The sequence below is a fragment of the Etheostoma cragini genome, chromosome 13, assembly GCF_013103735.1.
Source record: "Etheostoma cragini isolate CJK2018 chromosome 13, CSU_Ecrag_1.0, whole genome shotgun sequence".
Lineage (NCBI taxonomy): Eukaryota > Metazoa > Chordata > Actinopteri > Perciformes > Percidae > Etheostoma > Etheostoma cragini.
In genome coordinates this window covers 14,999,587-15,022,022 of record NC_048419.1, presented here as the reverse complement: position 1 = coordinate 15,022,022, position 22,436 = coordinate 14,999,587, and the positions used below count along the sequence as shown (strand labels likewise).

Below are 22,436 nucleotides of genomic sequence, written 5' to 3'. Positions count from 1 at the left end.
CACACTGTCAATATTTGGCGATGTTATGTAATGGAATAATGGAAGACAAGGCGTTGAGAGAGAGAGAAAGAACTGCTTCAGGGATAGTGGACAGTAAAATATGGCTCCTCAGCAGTTTTCTATATGAACTATACAGCACATAACTCAGTAAAAGAAGAACTCCGTCTTGACTTGTTATTATGTGTTATCAATCTTTTAACCCCATTACATGTAGTGTTGACAGTTCAAAAACGCGACTCTCCCAATCAATTCCTCAGTTAGTGAGTCATTGTTTACCAAACAGAAGGTAAAGCTACTGTATGTCACTCTTGAAGCAGTCTGACGCCAACTGGACATACTGTACTTTCAGCAATGGGCTCATTAAGACATTAAAGTAAGCAGAAAGCACTGCTGTCTAATGCTACCACTGCAACTCTAAAATAGTCATCACCATGCATCCTGTAGTTTACCTTTACTGTAAAGTCAATGTTTTTCTTGTTGATGTAGCGGATGCAGAGATCAACCAGCAGGCTTTCCTGTTGTGATATTCATATATTGTCTGGAAGCTTTTTCTGTTAGCTTTCATTCTGTACATGTACTGTATACATATGTGTGTGCCCCTTTTCTTTCAGTAGCGTGAGAGTTATATGGACGCCTTTTTAATGTGCTCTCTTGCAAAATGGTCTTTGTGATGTACATGTCCCTTTCTTTAAAACGTTTTTGTGTGTGTGTGAGTGTGTGTGTGTGTGTGTGTGTGTGTGTGTGTGTGTGTTTAGAAGGGCAGCTGTGTTGAGCTCATATATATTAGGTGTGTGCTGAAGGCTACTGTCAACAGGGGTTGTGTTGGTGGAAGGGTTACAGAGAAATTGAAGGGGAAGTGTTGATGGTTTGCCCCCCTCAGCCATTTATGTGTGGTGTAATGACAAAAGAAATCACAAGGACTATGATGTTGATGATAGTGATAGATGTTGATTGTGTATGATGGCGTATGTGTTTTCCTAATTTAAATAAAAGTTTCCGCATCTTTCAGATACAGGACCAAATTCAGTTGTGCGGTTTGTGTGCCTCAAGGTCAAAATAATGAAAGCAGTCAGAAGGCTAGAAAGGCAAGAAACAGGCCTTGATAAGTCCAAGTAAGGTTGGTGTTTTCAAGCATAAGTTACTTATCGAGTGAAATCTCTACATAAATAGCTGACCTCATCATGTTGAAATTGTTCCATCTCATGCCAGCTGTACTGAAATAATATGTCGGCCTATATCAACTATGTCAACACACACACACTTCAAACAAGCTTATTCAAATTTCTTGACAGTTTTCATTATTACATGGTATTAATGGTGAAAATAACAATCTTGAAACCAAATGTAGACAACAGGGTTAGCTCACTTTCAAAATGGAAATACAGTATTGTCACCTGCCTGCTAAAACTAAGTGTGTTTACACCTCTAATGAGTAGAGGAGTCCTATACTGTAAATTATATTGTTGAGAAATGCATTTTTTTTTTATTTTTCAGCTATATGTGCATATATGTCAAACAAATACCACAGTAACGCAATGAAAATGCCAAAATACATTAATTACAAGTAATGAGAGTTTGTCAGCTGCCTCCTCTGACAACACACAGGTTGGATTGTGCTAGGTCTTGTCGGGGGCAGACGGTGTGTTTCTGGTAATTGTCTGTGCTTTTTAAAGTGACTCAACACACTCCACTTACTGGCAACAAACTGTACAAGCTTTTTACAAGCCAAGAAACGTGTTGCAATGCTTACAAACCCAAGATAGGGTCCTGGTCTTAATTGCAACCTTTATAAATTTGACTTATGTCTGCAAGCTATGTTCTTGTTGTTTCAGGCTGTGTATGTGTGTTATGACGTTAGTTATGGTTTATCATTTCAGTATGCTTGTTTGTTCGAATGACGTAGTAGACAAAGGTAAACCTGAATCTAAAAGTTGTTTCTTTATTAAGCCTGCAACTAACGACTATTTTCGTTATTAATTATTCTGTGGACTACAAATTTTTCGATCAATTAATCGTTTAGAAATATAGAAAAGATTGTTTTATTTTTTTCCAACAGTCCAAAACCCCAATTTATTTATAACGTTTACATGACAAAGAAAAGCATCCAACCCTCACCCTCAATTGTTATTAGAATAGTTACTGTCCATTGATTAATTGGCTAGGTTAATCCTTGCAGGTCTGCTCTCTATGGCCTTTCTGTCTCCTTTGTCTAACTCTGCTTCTTTCTCTATCTTTCTTTTTGGCATCTCAGTCTCCTCCTCAACATTTTCTTTCTTTAGCTTCATTTTTTCTCTCTTTCTTTGATTTAGTCTTGCTCACACAGTATTTTAAATAAACCCTGTAGGAGATAGACTTATATTGAATAGATGTGGCAGATTTCTGCTGATTCATCTCTTAAAATGCTGAGTCATGCAAATGTCTATTAGGGTCCCAGGAAGTGCTCTGGACTGGTGCGCTATATCAACACCTTTATCGGACAAACGTCCTTCCTACCCTCATTTCTATTTCCTGACCAACATGCAAATGACTAACTTACATGTGTGTACACACACACACGCATACACACACACACACACACACACACACACACACACACACACACACTTAAATTCATGTCAAAGAGAAGCCTTACCGGATAGATTGTATTCACTGAATTAGGTCAGTGTCATTTGATTTTAAGTCCAATCACATTCCATTCCAGATTTGTCACTGTCTTCCCTGGAAAATGGTTTGCGGACATGTGTATGTGTGTTTGCGTGTGTGCACTTGTGTGTGAGTAGGGGTCAGTGGGAGTGGTGGGTATGTAAGAGATTGACCTCCAGTGGTCTATATATAGCGCCTCCCTCCTCCCCTCGCCTCTCTCTCGGGGCAGTGTTGAAATTCCAACCCAACTCTTCTGGTCAGATCTCCACAAGGAACAGACGTTACCTAACTGCTACTAAAAACTGAAGGACAGCCACAAAACTCTCAAAGAAGCACTTTATTTCAATACAACTTTCCAATGCAAGGATTCCAAGGTCACAGGAGCTGTCGTACATCGAAGTGATGGCAGGCTGGAGTCGTAGCAGAAGCTACAAACTCATAGTTGGTCTGTAGGCTCATGTAGTTCTCAAGCATGGGGCCCTCTGATCTACCCAAGCCTCTGCTGGAGCAGTACAGTGGAATATTTCTTGATCCCTGTTGCTAGAGTTCACCCTCTTCTGCTATTTTGAGAAGACTCTTTGACACCATCTCTTTCTCTGTGATTGCAACACTTGCAGCTCTGAGGCGTCAAGTCGTCTGGGCAGTTTTAACCTGGCTATGGCTCCTCTGGTCTTTGGATTCAGCATATCATCCTGTTTCATTTGGATTAAATGTGGAATACAGCTGTCATGAGAGTTTTCTTTATTGCCCCAGGTACACGTCTTTTACTTTACCTGCCTGTCATTTTCTGAAGGATGGGGCTTCACACTTTTAGCTTCGGTCAAACCTGCCGAGTGCCAAAGCCAGACATTTTCCCGATGTCTGTAGTCAGTGTCATGGTGGAATATTTGGATATTAAAGACAAACTTTGTCTGTGCCGCTAAGGAATTACTTTGATTTGTCAATCATGGGCGCTGTATTTTGCACCTTGTAGACCACTCAGCTACCCCTCCTCACCTTTCTACCCTCTCAAAGTGTCCCATCACTCCTCCATCCCACTGTTTCTGCCCATTTTATCCACCTCTACCCACTGTATCCTTGTCTCTGTGTGACTGCACCATGGAAGTGCCAACTAAATGGAGCAGGGCTAGTGTCATCAGCTTCATCAAGGGCCTTGGTAAGCATGCATGCGTGGAAGTTCATGCGCACATGTTTGCTTCATTTGAGTGCTCAACTTTCACACAAACAGATTGCTGTCTATGGGGCCTGGAGGCCTGTCCTGTCTGAGAATTACCGTTGACACACTTTTTGGAAGTGTGTGGGTGAACAGTGCTTTGTTAGAAGTATTTTACGCATTTTGTTTTTCTTTGAATGTTCAGGCATTCAAGCCTACAGATTCGCTGCGGTCACACATGTTTCTGTTGTTGGCTTCTGTTACAGCTATTGTGTGCGTGTTTTTTTCATGAACTTTAGTGGTTGACCTATGATTCTCTGTAAGTAATAATAGTCCTGTTGATGATTTCTTGAAGTCTTGCTTAAGCTCTTGTAGTATATAATAACTGACGCCATTTCTTATAGTGATGAGTTGTTCTATTTTAAGGGCATGCCAATATTCCTGAAGACACATGACAGGAAATGCCCTATCTTATATCTGTATGTCTGCCTGTCTGTCTGTCCCCTTCTAGACTCCAACCACTCCCTGTCTATCTTTGTCTGTCTGTTTATCATTACGTCTTGCAGGAATTGAAAGTGGCCTGTGTCCCTAACTATGTTAACTAGGAAATTAAAACATGGACTGCACTGCAAGCATTTTTAAATTGCTAAATGGTCTTTGGGATGTACATGTCCCTTTTCTTTAAAATGTGTGTGTGTATTTGTGTGTGTGTGTGTGTGTGTGTGTGTGTGTGTCTGTGTCTGTGTGTCTGTGTGTCCATCTGGAAAAAGTGTACCCTGTCAAACTTGGAGAAACACTCACTCACAAGAGTCATAACTAAGTAAAATCTGAACACAGACATGATACATCATCTCCATAAAACTTGCCTGAGAATAATCTCGTGTCAAACCCCTGTCTCAGACGAACTGACCTGTCCTGACATTCCCCAGCCTCTCCAGTGGGACTGAAGCCACCCCTCCCGCCAGTCAGTGGAACCTTGGGAGAGAGGAAGGGTCCTGTCGTCATGGCGCCCGTCAATGTGGACCCAGAGAGTAAGCCGGGCGAGTTTGTCCTAAAAAGCTTGTTTGCCAACTTCACCTTGCTCTCGGAACGCAAGATTCGCATCATCATGGCCGAACCATTGGTAAGTGCAACTGCATCTCATCTGATTTTGTCTCGTTTTTTATCCCATTACAGCATCATGTAGGTATACATTTTGGACTGGTTGTGTTATCTGGAGTGGCTTTTTATGACAGTATATGTTGACTACAGTCTGTTTTTGTGAAAAGGAAGTGTTGCCTGCAATGTCCAGCATCCTGACTTATACTGTAAATAATATATAAGACAAACAACACATTTTCAATAAATCCATTTTCTGTAGCTACCTATTTCTCATCAGGGTCACCTTTTTTCTCTATGATCACACAGTGCAAACCTTTGAATTGCAATATTTTACATATAAGCAGACCTGAATGGTGAATGTTAAAACCTCACCATCTTTTTTTAGCCGTTTGCATCTTACAGTGAGACACACTGTAACCTCTTTGCAGCCATTTGTCAACTATCAAGGTCTACTGGCTTAGCTGGTAGCCCACAACGCTACGGTATATATTATATTATATTATATTTTATATTATATTATATTACGTTATATCATATTGACTTTTCTCATTTTAACTTCTGATGAATTTTACTTCCATTTGTGTTTATTAGAAATTGCAATTCAGGGCTCCAGTCTAATTCTTTTACTAGGAGCACCGTAGCCTCTTACTGAAAGATTTAGGGGTGCACTTTAAACCAACCTGCAGCGCAATTTTTCATATTTTCCCCATTTCAGCTGTATTTGCTGTATATGCAATTATAAATGCTTTGGTAATAAAAACAGAAACTACAATGTGCTTTTTTCCTTAGTCAGCAGTCACATTTTAATTTAAACATTCAGAAATCTAAACAAAGTAAACTGTCAATGTACTGTTTTCCTGCCTCTGCCTCTCTCCTCTATCTTTTTGTTAACAATGAAATAACAATCCTATCTAAGGGGATTCAACTTCCAGTGAAAGGGGAGTATCTAACTAAGTATCTCACACCCAGTGTGGGAAAGATTGAGTGATGAGCAAATAGGAGAGAGAGGAGCTCATGACACTCAAAACACACTCAAGCACAATTTGGTTTGACAAAGTAACTAGCTATATATTTGATCAGCAACTGTGTATTGAAACTCAAAATTAAAGGAACATGCTGTTATATGTCCAGGCCAAGCAGCCTGTATGGTTTTTTTTTTCATACAGTAGAAGCAGTCTCCGCTCTATGCTATCACATCTCTACCACTCTCAAACAAGTGAGTGAGCGGCACCGTGGCGTGTGGTAAATGTCAGAGCTGATTAGATTAGCATTGGTATACAAATGCAAATAAATCAGTGAATGCACAGGCAATTAAGTGATATCCCCCACAGTTCAAATACAATCCAGTCCTTTCTGAATGCGAACGAGACAACACTGAGTGAAAATGCGGTCAATTTTGTGTCTGAGACTGAGTACTACAACACAAGGGCTACCAGCCCGGCTCCACCGACCAGAAGCGCTCTCAGACAGGGTTGAGACGGAATGGGGGGGAAGAGAGGAGGGCTAATGTCACGCTTAATCCTTATCAGCTATTAAAACGAAACTTGCAATAGTTGTCAAAAATACTTTTGCTAAATTGTTGCAAAACGTGACCGTTTAGTCGCAGTCTGGAGCCCTGCAGTTTCTACATGCATTTTAGTCTCATCAAGCACCCAGTGGTTTTTAAAATGAAAATACGTAGAAGGTTATGGGATTAGATCAAAACAGATTTATGGTTTGCCATGTAGATGTTTTGGATTTAAATGTAACCAAATATGTGTAAAGTACTGTAACCCAGCTCTTAATCAATATTATCTTTTTGTCTCACTGACAAAGTGTGACAGAAACTGCTTATTTGGGTTTAGAAGATTTAATGGGGCCTTTTTGGCTCTACAAATCAATCCAAATGTCTAAGATAGGGTTGGGCGTTATGGAGAAAATCAAATATCCCAATATTTTTGACCAAATACCTCGATATCGATAACGCAACGATACCGTAGCGTTAACTATTGGTCCTTTCACTAAATATTTACACAATGAGATTTCTGATAAATAATCAACAGTAATGTTTATATAATTACTAAGTGGGTAAATGCTAATAAAATAACAGGTAGAGCAGTCTGGCAAATTCAGAAAATGACATCACTTTACTGTAATGCAGCCTTTAAAACCAGGAAAAGACAACACTTATGTCATATTATGATATTATGGTATCCAAAATCTAAGACAATATCTAGTCTCAAATCATGATATCAATATAATGTTAATATATTGCTCAGGTCTAGTCCAAGCGCATAATGTACAGGATATGTGTTGAAGAGGTTTGCCTTTTTATCACAGTGTTTTTGTAAGTTTATGGCTCTTAGTGCTGAACACCTGATAAGTTCCATGAAAGGAACATAAAAAGGTTAGTGTCTAAAGAGCTGGTCTTGATACTAAGTAATGAAATCTGTTCTGGGCTTGTTTTAGGACCTTAGCCAATGAACACATTTACCAACGGACATTTAGTTGAAAATGCAACACCAAGATAGGTTTTAAATGTTGTCAATATTTACAGACAGACTATAGATTTACAGGCTCAAAATGTTGGAGTCTAAGATATATAAGCCATTTAAACAAATTCAGACAATGCAGTGACATTTTGGTCAGTCTGCGTTTTACAACAATTTAGAGGCATTTGAACTTGCATTTTCCTGTCTCAAAGTTTCATAATAGATGCCTACCTTTTGTTGTGTCTTCGGACATGAATGTTTACTTCTGTCTGTTCTTATCTCACAGGAGAAGCCACTTAACAAATCTCTGCAGAGAGGAGAGGACCCACAGTTCGACCAGGTGCGTGTAATTGACATGGACACATTACACCTGTCCAAACCCTGGTTTGCTGTTTCAACCAAATCTTGCCCGTTACATTGTCTTATGTTGGGAGTAGGCTTAACCTCTAACTCTCTCTTGCTTGCCTGCTCCTTCTCCTTTTTTCTGTGCAGTTGATCAGCAGTATGAGTTCTCTAGCAGAATACTGCCTGCCGTCTATCCTGAGGACTCTGTTTGACTGGTACAAGAGGCAGAACGGCCTGGAAGACGAGTCCCATGAATATCGACCCAGGGCCAACACCAAGTCAAAAAAGTAGGAGGACACAAATAGCACTTACTCTCAATTGTAAAAGTCTTCTCTGCACCCATCTGATAAGTTTAAATAAATTTGGAGGTCTAAATTGTCACATACAAAGAGTGATTGGTCTAAAAACACAACACACCACCATGTCAGATGGACAGGATTCACTACATTGCTATGAAATATTTTATGTGTTCATCATGTCTCCTTTTTCAAGTATTAACAAACTTACTTTACCTTTTAAGCAAAAACCAAAAAGCAATATTGTTGGTTCAACAGACTACAGTAACTGTAAATAGCCCTGCCATACAAACAGCAGAAAAGAGTTAGTCTAAGTCTAAAACAAAACTGTCATTGAAAAAATACACAAATAAACTGCACATGCAATACAACCAATCCAAAATACAGGGTCAACACTGTTACAGAGAATGTGACACATCAAATTTTTGTTTCTTTGTTTCTCTATCTGTCTGTCTCTTAGTGATGAGCAGCAGAAGGACTACTTATTGGAGCGAAGAGATCTGGCAATAGACTTCATCTTTTCTCTAGTACTTATAGAGGTTTTGAAGCAGGTGAGTCTCAAGCTACAGTGTGATCAAGAATTCTGCACTATGCCATATGTCTCCTCAAACTTATCAGCATGAGTGGGTTTAACTTTTAGAACTGTATAACGGCTATATGTAACTTTCAGTTTGTGTTGATTCTAACGGCCGCTTCGAACAAAAGCGGTAGTGTTTTTACCACACCTGCTCCTGTAAAGGTCTTTTCTTTAAGGTGCTTTACTGCCCACGTTATTACCAAGTTAGCATCATGGGGAGGTCATATTTTCAGACAGAAAATCATTCATTTACACTAAGACAATAAATTACAGATGCATCCCTGCATGTAAAGTGTTGAATACAGTAACTTAGTCTACTTTGGATGTATTGTGAGATAAACCAGGTATCACTGTGTCATGAGCCACATGACTTTGTTGTAGCAACCAATGTAACAACTTAGATGTATATATTGCATTTCATGAAACCCACGGACGCTTTAAAAAGTAACATTACAGGAGGACAAGGAAAAAGAAAATAGTAATCCAACATAAACACGGACTAAAAGGAATAAAACGTCCGCGCTAGATGGAAAGGAGACGTAATTTAATGTTGGCTACTGACGAACAACCTCATCACGTATTGTAAAGTTATTTTATTAATGAAATAGACATATTACATACCTTAGAGCCAGTTTGGGGTCAGTTTTGAATCATTTTGCGTAATCAAATCATTTACGATCACGCAAATGTTTCCATCTGTTAAAATCCTGACCAAAGTTGACTCGCTTTATTCACATTCCGTTTAAGTTTTTAATTGTTCTTTGTTTAATTTCATTCTTTTCTGTGACGGTCCTGCCCCAGTATCAGACATAACTACAACAGATAACTTCTATAATAAAATTAAAATACAATTAGGCCTAGATAAAGAATACTCCTGCCTCCTTTTACCTGGCTCAGCTAACACAGGCTTTTCCGGTGTTACAGAGAAATCTGTGACCCATCAGTATGTGTTACTGTACCACTGTCTACCTGCCACATTCTTTTCACTGTTAGTCTTGTTTGCTGTTACAGGTAATTTAAGACCACTGTATGAAAAATTACAGAGCTTCAGAAACATCAAAAATGTATATATAGTCACTTGAACTACTTTTTGCCTTTGTTTAAATCCTTTAATAACGATGCTTGCATAATACTGCGAAAGGGTTTAAACAATCACAGGACACGATTTGAATAATCAACCCACTCTTCTTTGGTTAACACTCACTTGACATCAGTTGGCCAGATGCAGCATTGCATATAAAGGAAATACCAAAAGTTATTTGCATATTCAAGTATGCAAATATGTTGCACTCCAAGCACCTAATACATGGAAATAGAACATGTTATTCAGACCAATTGTTTTAATTAAATGTTCAGATACATCCAAGACTAAATTCCAAGTAAAATAATACATATTTCTCTCAATCCAGATCCCCCTCCATCCTCTTTTGGATGGACTCATCCAAGAAGTTATAAACCTGACCTTCAAGCATTTCAAATACAACGAAGGGTAAGAAAGATCACATATAGAAACACAAATAATTTTAACAGTTTAGAGTGTCATTGCATTACTCTCTTCACTTTCTGACCAACTGTAATATATTCCAATGCAGATTTGACATCCACATGCATTTATGCAAATTACAAACATAAGAAATGTGTCTACTGCTCTACAAAGCACTATACATATATTAACTATCTATACTATAATACACATGTTTGTATTTACTTCCTAGATATCTGGGACCCAACACAGGCAACATGCACATAGTGGCTGACCTCTACGCTGAAGTAGTGGGAGTTGTAGCTCAGTCCAGGTACAGTGCAAATTAATGTATACACTGCATGCATGATTGTGTGAGCATACACATGAAATGTTTGGATATCAACAGTAACAGTGTATCTGTTAACATTACGTCTTTCGGTTCATTTGTTGTGAACTTGTTGAGGTTATTTCAATTTGTCACATACCCATATAAGTGAAACTCTGCAAAACGCATAATTTGAATTTCAGAAAACATTACAAAGCCAGATTAAGTCTGTAAATCAGTAAAATAACTCATTCAAATTCAATCATTCAGAATGTTACAATTGCCCTAATGTGCCACTTTTCACAAGCCATGTGTGCCAAGCACTTTAAATATCTACATTTCTGTTTTCAATGTGGATTTAGTTTAAAGTTAAATTAAGTCATTACACTCAGAAAAGGCAGCATTTGTAATCCAGATGAGGAAAAGAATCTGCTAGTAGTGTGTGTGTGTGTGTGTGTGTGTGTGTGTGTGTGTGTGTGTGTGTGTGTGTGTGTGTGTGTGTGTGTGTGTGTTTGTGTGCATATGGGTGCATGCAGGTTTGCGTGTTGTGTGTGTGTGTGTGTGTGTTTTATTACTGTGATGGAGGAGGTGGCTTAGTCACTGCTGACACACACACACACACATACACTAACAGAGGCATCACATCATCTAACACAGTCATTGAGTAATAATGGATAAAGTCAACACTTTGAGATCTGGTTTAGCAGATGCAGACAGTCTTCTGTGTGGATAATGGGTTTCCCACTTGATTAAGGATCTTTGTTTAATTCTAACAACCTTTTCAGTTTTATTTGTATGTATTACATTATTTAAACACATGGCTAGGAAAAGGTTGAATACACATTGGCAATAAACAATCTCGGGGCAAACTTTATTCTTGGCATTATACGTGTGTTTTTCTAGCTCGGTTTAGGGATCACAGTGTTTATGTCTATCTTATTTTAACACTCAGCACTCAACAGAAGGCTGATGACTGTTCCACTTACTTAACTGCTGTGGCAACCCATGTGAAGCATGCAAAAGCGCACGCAAAAAAAAACGCATACATATACACATTCCCTCCACATCACCCCTCCAGATGCCATTCTAAAGATAGGCCTGCAGTAAGCACCACTTGTAAAATCTATCTGGATGGTGGGTACACACACACACACACACACACACACACACACACACACACACACACAGGTTCACAAGTTTACACGTTCACATGCAAAACAGGTGTATAGAATCAGAAAGATTTATTGCCTGGTAAGTAGCACTTACTAGGAATTTGCTTTGGTTTGGTGCAAACAAAAAAACATATGTAAACATTAATATGAAATAAACAAACAATAAATACAGAAACAAATATATGACTAAATAACATTAGGAAGGGAAAAAGAGGCTTTATGGATTGGTGCAGAATGGGAGAAAAATATTTAAGAGATAAGCAAAGTTCAGGATATATAGTTTGTGCAGAGGACAGGATGTAGGATGAAGCAGGATGTCAGTGGGAGTCCGGGGCCTGGTTGATTAGGCTTACTGCAGAAAAGAAGAAACTGTTTTTGTAGCGGGAGGTTTTGGTCCTGATGGGCAGCAATCTCCTGCCGGAGGGGGCAGGTTTAAAAGGTTTGTGTCCGGGGTGAGAGAGATTGGCTAGAATCTTAACTGCCCGCATCATCATCCTGGAGGCGTACAGTTCCTGGAGAGACAGCAGATTGTAGTTAATCACCATCTCAACAGAGGGCATGGTGCGCTGCAGTCTGCCCTTATCCTTAGCAGTCGCAGCAGCATACCAGATGGTAATAGAGCAGGTGAGGATGGCCTCAATGATGGAAGTGTAGAAGTGCACCATCATTGTCTTTGACAGGTTGAACTTCTTTAGCTGTTGTAGAATGCTCATCCTCTGCTGGTCTTTTTTGATGTGGGAACTGATATTTGGATGATGGAGCCCAGGAAGCAAAAGGACTCCACAATGTTGACTGTGGAGTCCCCCAGGGTGATGGGGGCAGATGGGGCTGCATCCTTCCTAAAGTCCACAAGCATCTCCACTGTCTTCTGAGCGTTTAGCTCCAGGTTGGTCTGACTGCACAAGGTGGTCCATCTCCTGCACGTAGGCGGTCTTATCCCCACCAGAGATGAGTCCAATGAGGGGGGTGTCATCTGCAAACTTCAGGAGCTTGAAGGACATGGGACTGCAGGTGCAGCTGTTGGTGTACAGGGAGAAGAGCTGTAGGGGAAAGGACACAGTCTTGAGGGAAACCAGTGCTGATGTTCAGAGAGTCAGAGATGTGTTTCCCCAGCTTCACACGCTGCTTCCAGTCAGACAGGAAGTCTGTGATCCACCTGCAGGTGGGGTAAGGCAGAGGAGTAGAGTAGAGTAGAGTAGAGTAGAGGCGTAAGAGTTTAGTTCAACACACATGAGTTTTTTGCTGTTTAGTTGTAGTAATAACACTTAACATACCACCAGTCAACTGAGACTTGGGTATGAAAACATTTACTAAAACTCCAGAAAATATTGCGCCTGTTTACAGCTGGTTGCCATTTCCTCTGCAGGTTCCCAGCAGTGAGGAAGAAGTTCATCTTCGAGCTGAAGGAGCTAAGACAGAAGGAGCAGAGCCCTTACGTAATCCAGTCCACCATCAGCCTCATCATGGGACTCAAGTTCTTCCGCATCAAAATGTACCCTGTGGAAGACTTTGAAGCTTCCTTCCAGTTCATGCAGGTAGAGCTGAAATCATTTGGTCCCTTAGCTTAGCTCAGTCCCTTATTAACATGCCAAGAAATTGTAAAGAGGCTCTTGTATAGGTATCTCAAGGAGTGTTCATAGGACAGTTCACGTCTAGAAGCTGTTTAGTGCCATCATATAGCTATCCTATTCACTACTGAGAAATTCCACTGAAGTATTTAGGGGTTAAGTGCCTTGTTTATTGGTCCTCTGATGGTAAATGCAATGGTGACAATGTTTCTCATTTCCTTCAACCATTACAATACAGGGATTTGAACCTTGCAATCACAGAATTATCATGTACGTACATTGTTTCTCTCACTGTCTCTCTTTCTTTCTTTATGTCTTTAGGAGTGTGCGCAGTATTTCTTGGAAGTGAAGGATAAAGACATTAAACACTCATTAGCCGGACTCTTTGTGGAGATACTTGTCCCTGTAGCAGCTGTAAGTGCATTTCATCTTAGTGCAAAGAGCACTGCCCTGTCCACATTTGTTTTTTTGGAGCCACTGTAAGCCAGAGTCGTATTAAAGTTATTGTTTGTCTTTTAAATTGTTTTGTCTTTTTAATTAAAAAGTCTGTTAGTCTTTCTGCTGTACACTATACATGAAATATTATCTAATCTGTCTGTACACATCAGTTAGGGTTGGGGTCCGGTAAAAACACTTTTCTAAACTAATTTTTTTGTTATGCTTTCTCCCCCAGACTGTGAAGAACGAAGTGAACGTGCCATGTCTGAGAAATTTTGTAGAAAGTTTGTACGATACCACATTGGACCTGTCCAGTAGGAAGAAACACTCTCTGGTAAGTTTCTCCTCATATTCTGTTTTATCACTGCTCATCTCTCTTCATTTCCTCTCTAGTAATAGCAATTGGTGAAAGCACTTACTGTTCCTCTCCAGCTTGTGGGTTTTTATCTTTCCATGGGAAGGAGACAGGAGTGCCGTATGCAGTGTGCATGCTAGTTTTTGTAGCAGTGCCAGATGGGCAGTATTTGCCCACAGCAGGGAAACAGGCTGGGGAATCAGCAAATTAGATGTAGTAAATCTCCCTTATTAAAATAGTGATCTTAAACAAACAAGCATGCTATATAACTACTCTGTTGATTTGTCAGAACTTGTATGAAAATTCTATTTGTCACAGTCTAAAAGTTTCAACCGTGCACGTTAAGAAAATTATGGAACAGATTTTTGGAAAACTGTCTGACGCAGGATTACCAAATTTAACCGCATTTTTTCCTGGTAAAAAGAAGCTTCCTCACTATTCTTTCCTATACATTTCTTTTAGTTTCTGAAGTTGTATTTTCCTTAAAATTAGTAAAAAGAACATTCAATCCAATACATTTTTCCAATGCAATTTAACTTCAAGTATTTTCCAAACTTGTGTGTTTAATTTCTATGTATTTTAGTGTGTAACCTACCTTTTTGATTGTTTTTGTAAAGAAAAATACTAATTTCTAGAAGATTCTTCAAATAAGTGATTGAAATTGGGTTTTTTCCCCACTGGTTTTAAGATAGTAGGGTTTTTAGGACTTAATAAGATGACGATTCTTTGAAGTCCAAACTCCCTTTAGTTTTCTCCTGAATGTTGCCCCACCTTTGAGTTGTATTCCACAGCCATTTGAGAACATGGCATAAGACTGCTGTGTTGTTTTATTGCTGGTTGCTGTTGATGTGCTATATGTGATAAGTGCCTGGGTTCCTCCTGCTGGGAAAGAGACTTGTGTCCTCAGGGTTGCAGACACGTCACTTGACCAGTATGCACATTTCCTTTGTTACATTCTCCAAATTGCCCGAACAAACCATGCATTTAATGCTTTACACACCTCTCTTCACACACAATAGACAGACATGATGGGAATGTTTTTATTTAACTAAGTACCTGAACACCAGCTTTGATAAGGAGAGACAGGTAAATGATGCGCTCCTCCTCCAAGATAGAATTTCCATAACCATTTATGACAAGGGTGTACCTGAACTCACACAAGTCATTGAAGGTATTCATGTTTAAGAATGATCTGCATGCAGATTTGCATACCCTTAGCAGATGATTGAACAGATGGGACACCAAGGTCAGATTCGTGGATGTGAACTTCACGTTGAAAGTTTTCCATAAACTTGTAGTGGTTTGTTCAAACTTTTGCTTTATTTTGTCCATGAAATGGAGGAAAAAAAGTGTTAACAATTTCAATTAACAAATTAAACGTTAGACTCACCCATTCTTTTAATAAAACCCACTGGCAAGATAAATCAAAGAAAAATGTCAAATGTTTTGTTTGGTTAAATTGACTTAATTCCAGAGAGGTTTGAAACAAATCAGGTTAACGAGGGATTCATGAGGCGTGAAACAAGTCAAACGTGATTGTGAAAAGCTAATGTAATTGCCCATAGTTTTTAGATGATGAAGGAAGAGCTCAGAAATTAGATTTTAGCTTGAAACAAAAACATTTTAGACTGACCTTCAGTCCAAAACAACTTAGAAAAGACAGGAAGTGAGGAAGACAGCCGGAATCCGTTTTTTGTATCTATATGAATATATTTTGAATTTAAAGTGCCTGATGCAAATGTCTCCCACTTCTCTCTCCACTCCAGGCTCTGTATCCTCTGGTGACCTGCCTGCTGTGTGTCAGTCAGAAGCAGTTCTTTCTCAGCCGATGGCACATTTTCCTCAACTACTGCCTCTCAAACCTCAAGGTGAGCCTTTCTTTCCCTACCATGCAAATGCAAGAATTACCAGTAGGGGTTATTTGTATAAATCACAAGCAGTGTTATACTTGCACACAAAAATATTGCAGCCTGTGCAATAAATTTTGTCTTGACAATAAATGGTAACACAGTGAACTTAAACTTTAATATCAACCATCAGTAGGAATTGCCTCAAGGGAAACACTGTAGGTTAAGAACATAGGGATTTATGGCTGTCATTAAGACTTCTGTACAAGACTTATGATCACATTATTTATGATCACACTGTGTACACAGAGAAAGCAGTTTATGTAGTGCATACAGTGAAACACATGTCTGTAAGGTACAATATATGATGAATGCCTGTCTGTGTTTGTCATGGTGGCTGAGAGGAATTAACCTGTGAAACATGTTTTGTAAGATGGAGGTATGTGAAATACTGCTCCTGGTGAAACCAAATAACTTTTTGTCTCCACGTGCATAAATGCAGAATAAAGACCCCAAGATGGCACGTGTGGCTCTAGAATCACTCTACCGCCTGCTGTGGGTCTACATGATCCGAATAAAGTGCGAGAGCAACACTGGAACACAGAGGTAACAGACACATGTGGTTATATTTCTCATCAACAAAATGTGTCTTTGTCACAAGTCTTTGTGTGTGTCATTGTTAGCTATATTGTGATACCTTGTTTTAATAACCATGAACAAGTTAAGTTTTAGCTCTGTTTATGCTTATTCCTTTGTGCTGTTAAGATTTCTGATGTAAAGTGTTTTGCAGATTTCCTTCTTAACTCAACTAAGTAATAAACTCTATGAAAGGCAGAGCATTGTTGTGGTGTTATGCATGCTTTCTAAAATTGATGTGGACATGATTTATTATCCTTAAAAAGAGAAACATGGAACAATTTTCCTGAGGTTCTTGACTTATTTCTAATCACTCTTGTCTCTCCTTCTTACCTCAGTCGGCTGACCTCGATCACCTCCACTCTGTTCCCCAAAGGGAGTCGGAGTGTTGTACCCAGAGACATGCCCCTTAATATTTTTGTCAAGATTATCCAGTTTATAGCACAGGTGTGTATCACAGTTGCACACACTCTCATGCACATAAAGTATTAGATGTAGGTTGGTACCCTCTGCTTTAGGTCAAAGCACATGAGAAATGAAGTGGGGTTTGTTGTGTTTAGTGTGGAACCAACAGTGTGCCAACTTCTGAGCTTTATTCTGTGCTCCTCTCTGCTATCACTAAGAAACACAAATACTGGTTCATCTAACATTTTCAGTTGACGGAGTTGCTGGTCAAAAGCTAAAACATATATAATTTCAGTACCTTCTCCCACAGTCTCTCTGATAGTACATAATTACCAAAAAATAATCTATACATTACATTTGGTGTAAATAACACATATAGATAAATAACACTTATTATATCCATACATTGTCTTGTCCTTAAATCTCTTTTTTTATTTATTTCTTTATGTAATCAGTAAAGTACAAAAAATGTCCCATCAGTGCACCAATGGTGAATTACAGTCAATGTACTAACTGCCTCATACCACATTAACTCTGAAATCCTGTAACACCAGTTTGTTTGTGTTCTGTTCAGGAGAGGCTGGATTTTGCCATGAAGGAGATCATATTTGACCTGCTGAGTGTTGGGAAACCTGCCAAAGCCTTCAGTCTCAACCCAGAGGTAAAGAGAGCCCTCAGATTCACAGTGTATCCCCTCGCCATATTACAAGGATGAGCATTCCAGTTTTTATTGTTAGTCTTCAGTAAGCGAGGAAGGTAAAGAATGGTTCACTTCAGTTTAAATGTGGGACTCCACTGATACTAAAGTCTGTTTACGGATGTTGGGAAGTACTAATGCATATGTGCAAAACGTTGCATAATACCTTTGGTGGTTGCAGAAAGTGTCTGTTGCATCAAGTGATGGCACTTCAATCAGCCTCATTTGGGGCTGAAGACTACACGTTTGTTAATTAAATAAATCTTTGGGTGTGAAGTTAGAAAGAAGTGAGCCTACCAGATCGTTGTAGCACACAACTAATCTCTGCCTGAGGCTAGTGTCCCAAGGCCAAACTAGCCGCCACTAGCATAACACTATTGAATCTCTGGAATTTGAAAGATAATATCTCCGTTCTTGTATTTACAATTAGAGTAAGAAAGTAATCAGGATTTTGAGATCACAACATTTAAACCATTAATCATATACATGTTGTATATATATGTAATAGTTTTTTGTACATAGTACATTACAGACACTGTAAGGTCACTTATAAATAGAAAAAACAATTCTGTATTGAGAGGAACTGACCTTTTGAATGTTTAAAAAACATAAAAATCCCATATAAACATTTATACGCAATAGTAGATAGTAATATACTGCTGTGGTCATGTGCATTTACTCCATCCGAGCTACAAATTTGCCATTGCTCTTGATAAACAGACTCTCTAGCATTTGTTGAGGATGTTGTGCTTTATCTGTGTTTCAGCGTATGAACATAGGTCTCCGGGCGTTCCTGGTGATAGCAGATGCTCTGCAACAGAAGGACGGAGAGCCTCCCATGCCCAACACAGGAGCAACTCTGCCCTCTGGAAACTCTCTGAAAAAAAAGAAAACTTATCTCAGCAAGACGCTTACTGAAGAGGAAGCCAAACTAATAGGTCTGTGTGTGTCTGTAGGCATTGAAACTAGTGTAACTTGAATGTCGTCTCTAACTCCATAAACTGTCTCTTCCTGTTCTCCACAGGCATGTCCTTGTACTACTCCCAAGTGCGAAAGGCTCTGGACAACATCCTGAGACACTTGGACAAGGAGGTGGGTCGTTGTATGATGCTCACCAGCGTCCAGATGCTCAACAAAGAACCAGAGGACATGATCACGTATGTAACTACAAAGTGCAGCAATGTGTCTTTTTAGCCTTTTTTACTTCAGTCTCTATTGACATTAAAGGAAACAACAAACTCACAAACAGCATCATACAAAACAAAAGTAATCTGCTTTGGGATGCCTTCACATTTTACAACTTTGGAGAGTAATATTTCTGTTAACTATTCTTTTGTCATTTGAGTCTTGTATAGGGTCCATTTTTTCCATTTTCTGTCCAGTTGTGTTTCTTGTACTCTCAGTTTATGTGTCAGTCACAATAAAAAGATTTCTTCCACAATTGTTAGTCATTGATTCTTCGATGGTAGTTATTCCTAACCCCAGTTCCGAGTGATAACTTTCTTGCCAGCATCCAGCAGTATTTCGATCAAATATCTATCACTAGAAAGTATATTTTCATCAGAGAATTTACATATATAAACCACTAAACAACTTTTGGGGACCTTAAACCCTAAAATTCATTGTAACTCCTTACTCACTTTTTCACAATATACACTTACTTTCTAACATTTCCAAAAAGCATGGCAGTGGTCTACATCAACAGACTTGCACCATCGCCAACATTTCTGGCAACTGCACAGCTGTTTACTTTTAATTTTTAATGTAATAGAGAAACGGATCAGATTCTTCCATGAGAATTCCCTCCACACTCATGAACTGGTCTTTTCAGCCTTTTCTGATACTATAATTAAAGCCAAATTTGAAATTGAGGCAAAAAAAATTTTTTTTACATTGTGCTATTTCAGGAACGGAGATTTTTGCACAAGGCCTGCCAAAATTATTATGTGTGATAAATATTTGTAAATATTGTACATTTTGCATGTCTGTAGTAGCATAGTATAGTACTATCTTTTGCAAACATGACATAACTGTATTTTGAGTAACAAATGGCTAACTTTCCCTGCCTTAAGCAAGCTTGCCTAACATCCCCCTCCATCTTTGACAGCGGTGAAAGAAAGCCTAAAATCGACCTGTTCAGGACGTGTGTGGCTGCCATTCCTCGTATCCTTCCTGATGCCATGTCCAAACCTGAGCTCATTGACCTTCTCTCACGGTGAGTTAGAGAAGGATTAATGTTTAAACCGATGCTTTTTATTACCTGCTAATTATGTTCAAAATGTATACATTTATTTCAGGTCTATTCCATCAAGTTACAGCTGATCATTTGACATATTTTTATACATGTTTAAGAAATTTCTCTTTCTGTCATTGAGGTCCCACAACAAGATATTGGTCATTCAATACTGTTCATGTGTTTTCATCTATTTCTCAGACTTACAGTGCACATGGACGATGAGCTTCGTCTTATTTCCCAGAACTCCCTGCAGAGCCTGTTACTTGACTTCTCAGACTGGAGGGAGGACGTCCTGTTCGGTTACACACATTTCCTTTTGCGCGAGGTATAAATGAACTTGACAAAAACCTGCAGCTACCTAGACAGTAAAAGATGATATCCTGCATTTGCGTTAGTTGGAATTCCTTTCCACGTGTGTTTAGGTTGGCTTGGTTTATTGATAAAACCTAGATAACAGAAAAGAATAGTGGTACAGCATTGCCCCTAGTTATCTATCTATGGTTAGAAGGTGTTTCTGCAATGGCACAGGAAAAACACAACAAGAGTGATTCAAAAGGCTTTATCCTTATTACCAACAAATACTAATTGCATTGTACTAAATATTGACAATGGCAGCCCTTCTATAAATGTTCCTCTCCAAACTATTCTAGGTTCAAGACACCCATCAGGGTCTGCAGGATGCATCTGTGAAACTCCTTCTCCAGCTGCTTACACAGTGGAGGCTAGCGCTGCAGCTCCAGGGGAAGACGCAAGGTGGAGTTGAGGTTTGTAGTTTTATGAAATAAACAATTACAAAAAACTATTCTATAGACATATAGGCTAGATATCTGTTCACACATCCCATGCAATATCTCAGCCATTACACGTTGTTTTATGTTCTTTGTTTTTAAATACTTTGTTCAATGATGGTTGACTAAAATAATGAGCTGAAAGGGAGTTGGGATTCTTCAAGTTTGTGTCAACTGCCACAACTAAAGTTTTTACTTACCGGTCAAACAAGGTGACTTACAGGAATATTTGTGACTCTTTTCTTACTCTCCTCCTGCACTCTCACTTGGTCTTCCGTCTCCATCAGTCCAGTCCCAGATTACCAGAGCGAAGCCCTCACTGCTCAGTGCTCCATGCGGTTGAGGGACTGGCTCTGCTGCTCCTCTGCTCGTGTCAGATCAGCACAAGGAAGCTGGCTGTTGGTGTGTTAAGAGAAATACGCTGCCTCTTCACAGCGCTGGGACATGCCGAGGTACAGCACAGGAAACTCACATCTTCACCAAACAAACATGGTGGAGAACAATCTACAAGCTTCTCTCATTTTTTAAACTTCTGTACAGCTTTGAAGTTTAGTTAAATAGTTATTTAGTCAGTTATCATAAAATAATAATTCTAAACATATCACAGTGGAAACTCAAACAGTAATTGGTCACTAAAGGGCTTAGGCTAAAGCAAAAGCTTATATATCTTAACCTGTATTCTTATTGTCTATCTAATCTACCCATCCCAAAGGAAAAATATTTAAAAAAGCTAAAAGTTAAGAAACAAAGAAATTAATCACATTTGTAACCCTTAAAAATTGCATTATAATTTTTTTTCTTGAAAACCTAAAAGAAAAAAAAAGAAAAAAACAATGAATAAACAACCCAATACCAACACAAATATTATCAACATGTATCAAGCAGCTGGTGGCAAATGTCTACTAAGAGAGAAAGGACGTGGAAAAAGCATAATGAAAGGAGAGCCATCTGACCGTAGCTGTGATTAGATATGCAGCCTGTGAATTCTCTCACATTGTATGACGCAGTTATAAAAATAGCTTATTCTATAAATGTCTTTCCTTCTAGGATGATGACAAACCCATGATTGAGGTCATGGACCAGCTGAGCCCAGCTGTAATGGACAGCTTCGTTCATGTGGCAGTCTCTGACTCTGTAAGTATATTTTTGTGAATTCAATTAAATTCAATTGAATTTTATTTATATAGTGCTAAATCACAACAACTGTTATCTCATTGCGCTTTTCATAAAAGAGCAGGCCTAGACCGTACTCTGTGATGTTATTTACAGAAACCCAACAATTCTCACCAAGAGCAAGCACTAGGCGACAGAGGCAAGGAAAAACTTCCTTTTAGGAGGCAGAACCATGGCACAGGGTGGGCGGTCATCTGCCTCAACCGGTTGGGGGTGAGAGAAAGAGACAGAGAAAGAAAGAGACAGACAGACAGAGAAGAGACAGAGAGAGACATGGAGAATTGTAGCAGAGGGTGTTGAGCAGGAACAACATGGAGGAACAAAACCCTCAAATAAGCTGTTGCTATTCAGAAAGTCACACAGCTGTTTGACGACTGCTTTCTCAAGAATTTAGAGAGAAATGGAAGGTTAGATAAAGGTCTATAGTTGGCGAAAACATGTGGATCAAGGTTGGACTTTTTCAGAAGAGGTTTAATTAAAGCTACTTTAAATTACTATGGTACATAGCCTGTTAATACAATCAGATTGGTTATATTTAGTAGAGGTTCCTGAGTTTAGAGATAAGTCAGTGCCAGTTAAAGGCAGGTCTTGGTGAATTTTGTTTCTAATAGTTATAATTCTATCATTGAAGAATCTCATAAAGTTGTTACTACTAAGAGCTATGGGAATACTTGGCTCAATAGAGCTGTGACCTTCTGTCCGTCTCGCTACATTGCTGAAAAGAAACCTGGGGTTGTTCCTATTT

At 39.0% G+C, this 22,436-nt stretch overlaps 1 protein-coding gene across 6 annotated transcripts in view; it reads left to right on the top strand.

Moving 5' to 3' along the window:
• fryb (furry homolog b (Drosophila)) overlaps window positions 1–22,436 on the top strand; it is a 59,045-nt gene that overhangs the window by 9,804 nt on the left and 26,805 nt on the right. For 5 of the 6 annotated variants that reach the window (XM_034890915.1, XM_034890917.1, XM_034890919.1 and 2 more), the window contains exons 2-21: window positions 4,726–4,919; window positions 7,655–7,708; window positions 7,861–8,000; window positions 8,470–8,560; window positions 9,996–10,075; window positions 10,302–10,382; window positions 12,915–13,083; window positions 13,438–13,530; window positions 13,790–13,888; window positions 15,676–15,777; window positions 16,259–16,362; window positions 16,731–16,839; window positions 17,372–17,458; window positions 18,261–18,432; window positions 18,519–18,651; window positions 19,602–19,709; window positions 19,929–20,055; window positions 20,381–20,494; window positions 20,806–20,970; window positions 21,566–21,652. In XM_034890915.1, coding sequence (XP_034746806.1) covers window positions 4,726–4,919; window positions 7,655–7,708; window positions 7,861–8,000; window positions 8,470–8,560; window positions 9,996–10,075; window positions 10,302–10,382; window positions 12,915–13,083; window positions 13,438–13,530; window positions 13,790–13,888; window positions 15,676–15,777; window positions 16,259–16,362; window positions 16,731–16,839; window positions 17,372–17,458; window positions 18,261–18,432; window positions 18,519–18,651; window positions 19,602–19,709; window positions 19,929–20,055; window positions 20,381–20,494; window positions 20,806–20,970; window positions 21,566–21,652 — 2,309 coding nt within the window. Of the gene's footprint in view, window positions 1–3,741; window positions 3,800–4,725; window positions 4,920–7,654; window positions 7,709–7,860; window positions 8,001–8,469; window positions 8,561–9,995; window positions 10,076–10,301; window positions 10,383–12,914; window positions 13,084–13,437; window positions 13,531–13,789; window positions 13,889–15,675; window positions 15,778–16,258; window positions 16,363–16,730; window positions 16,840–17,371; window positions 17,459–18,260; window positions 18,433–18,518; window positions 18,652–19,601; window positions 19,710–19,928; window positions 20,056–20,380; window positions 20,495–20,805; window positions 20,971–21,565; window positions 21,653–22,436 lie in introns of those variants that run through there. The other variant, XM_034890918.1, reaches the window with a different exon arrangement.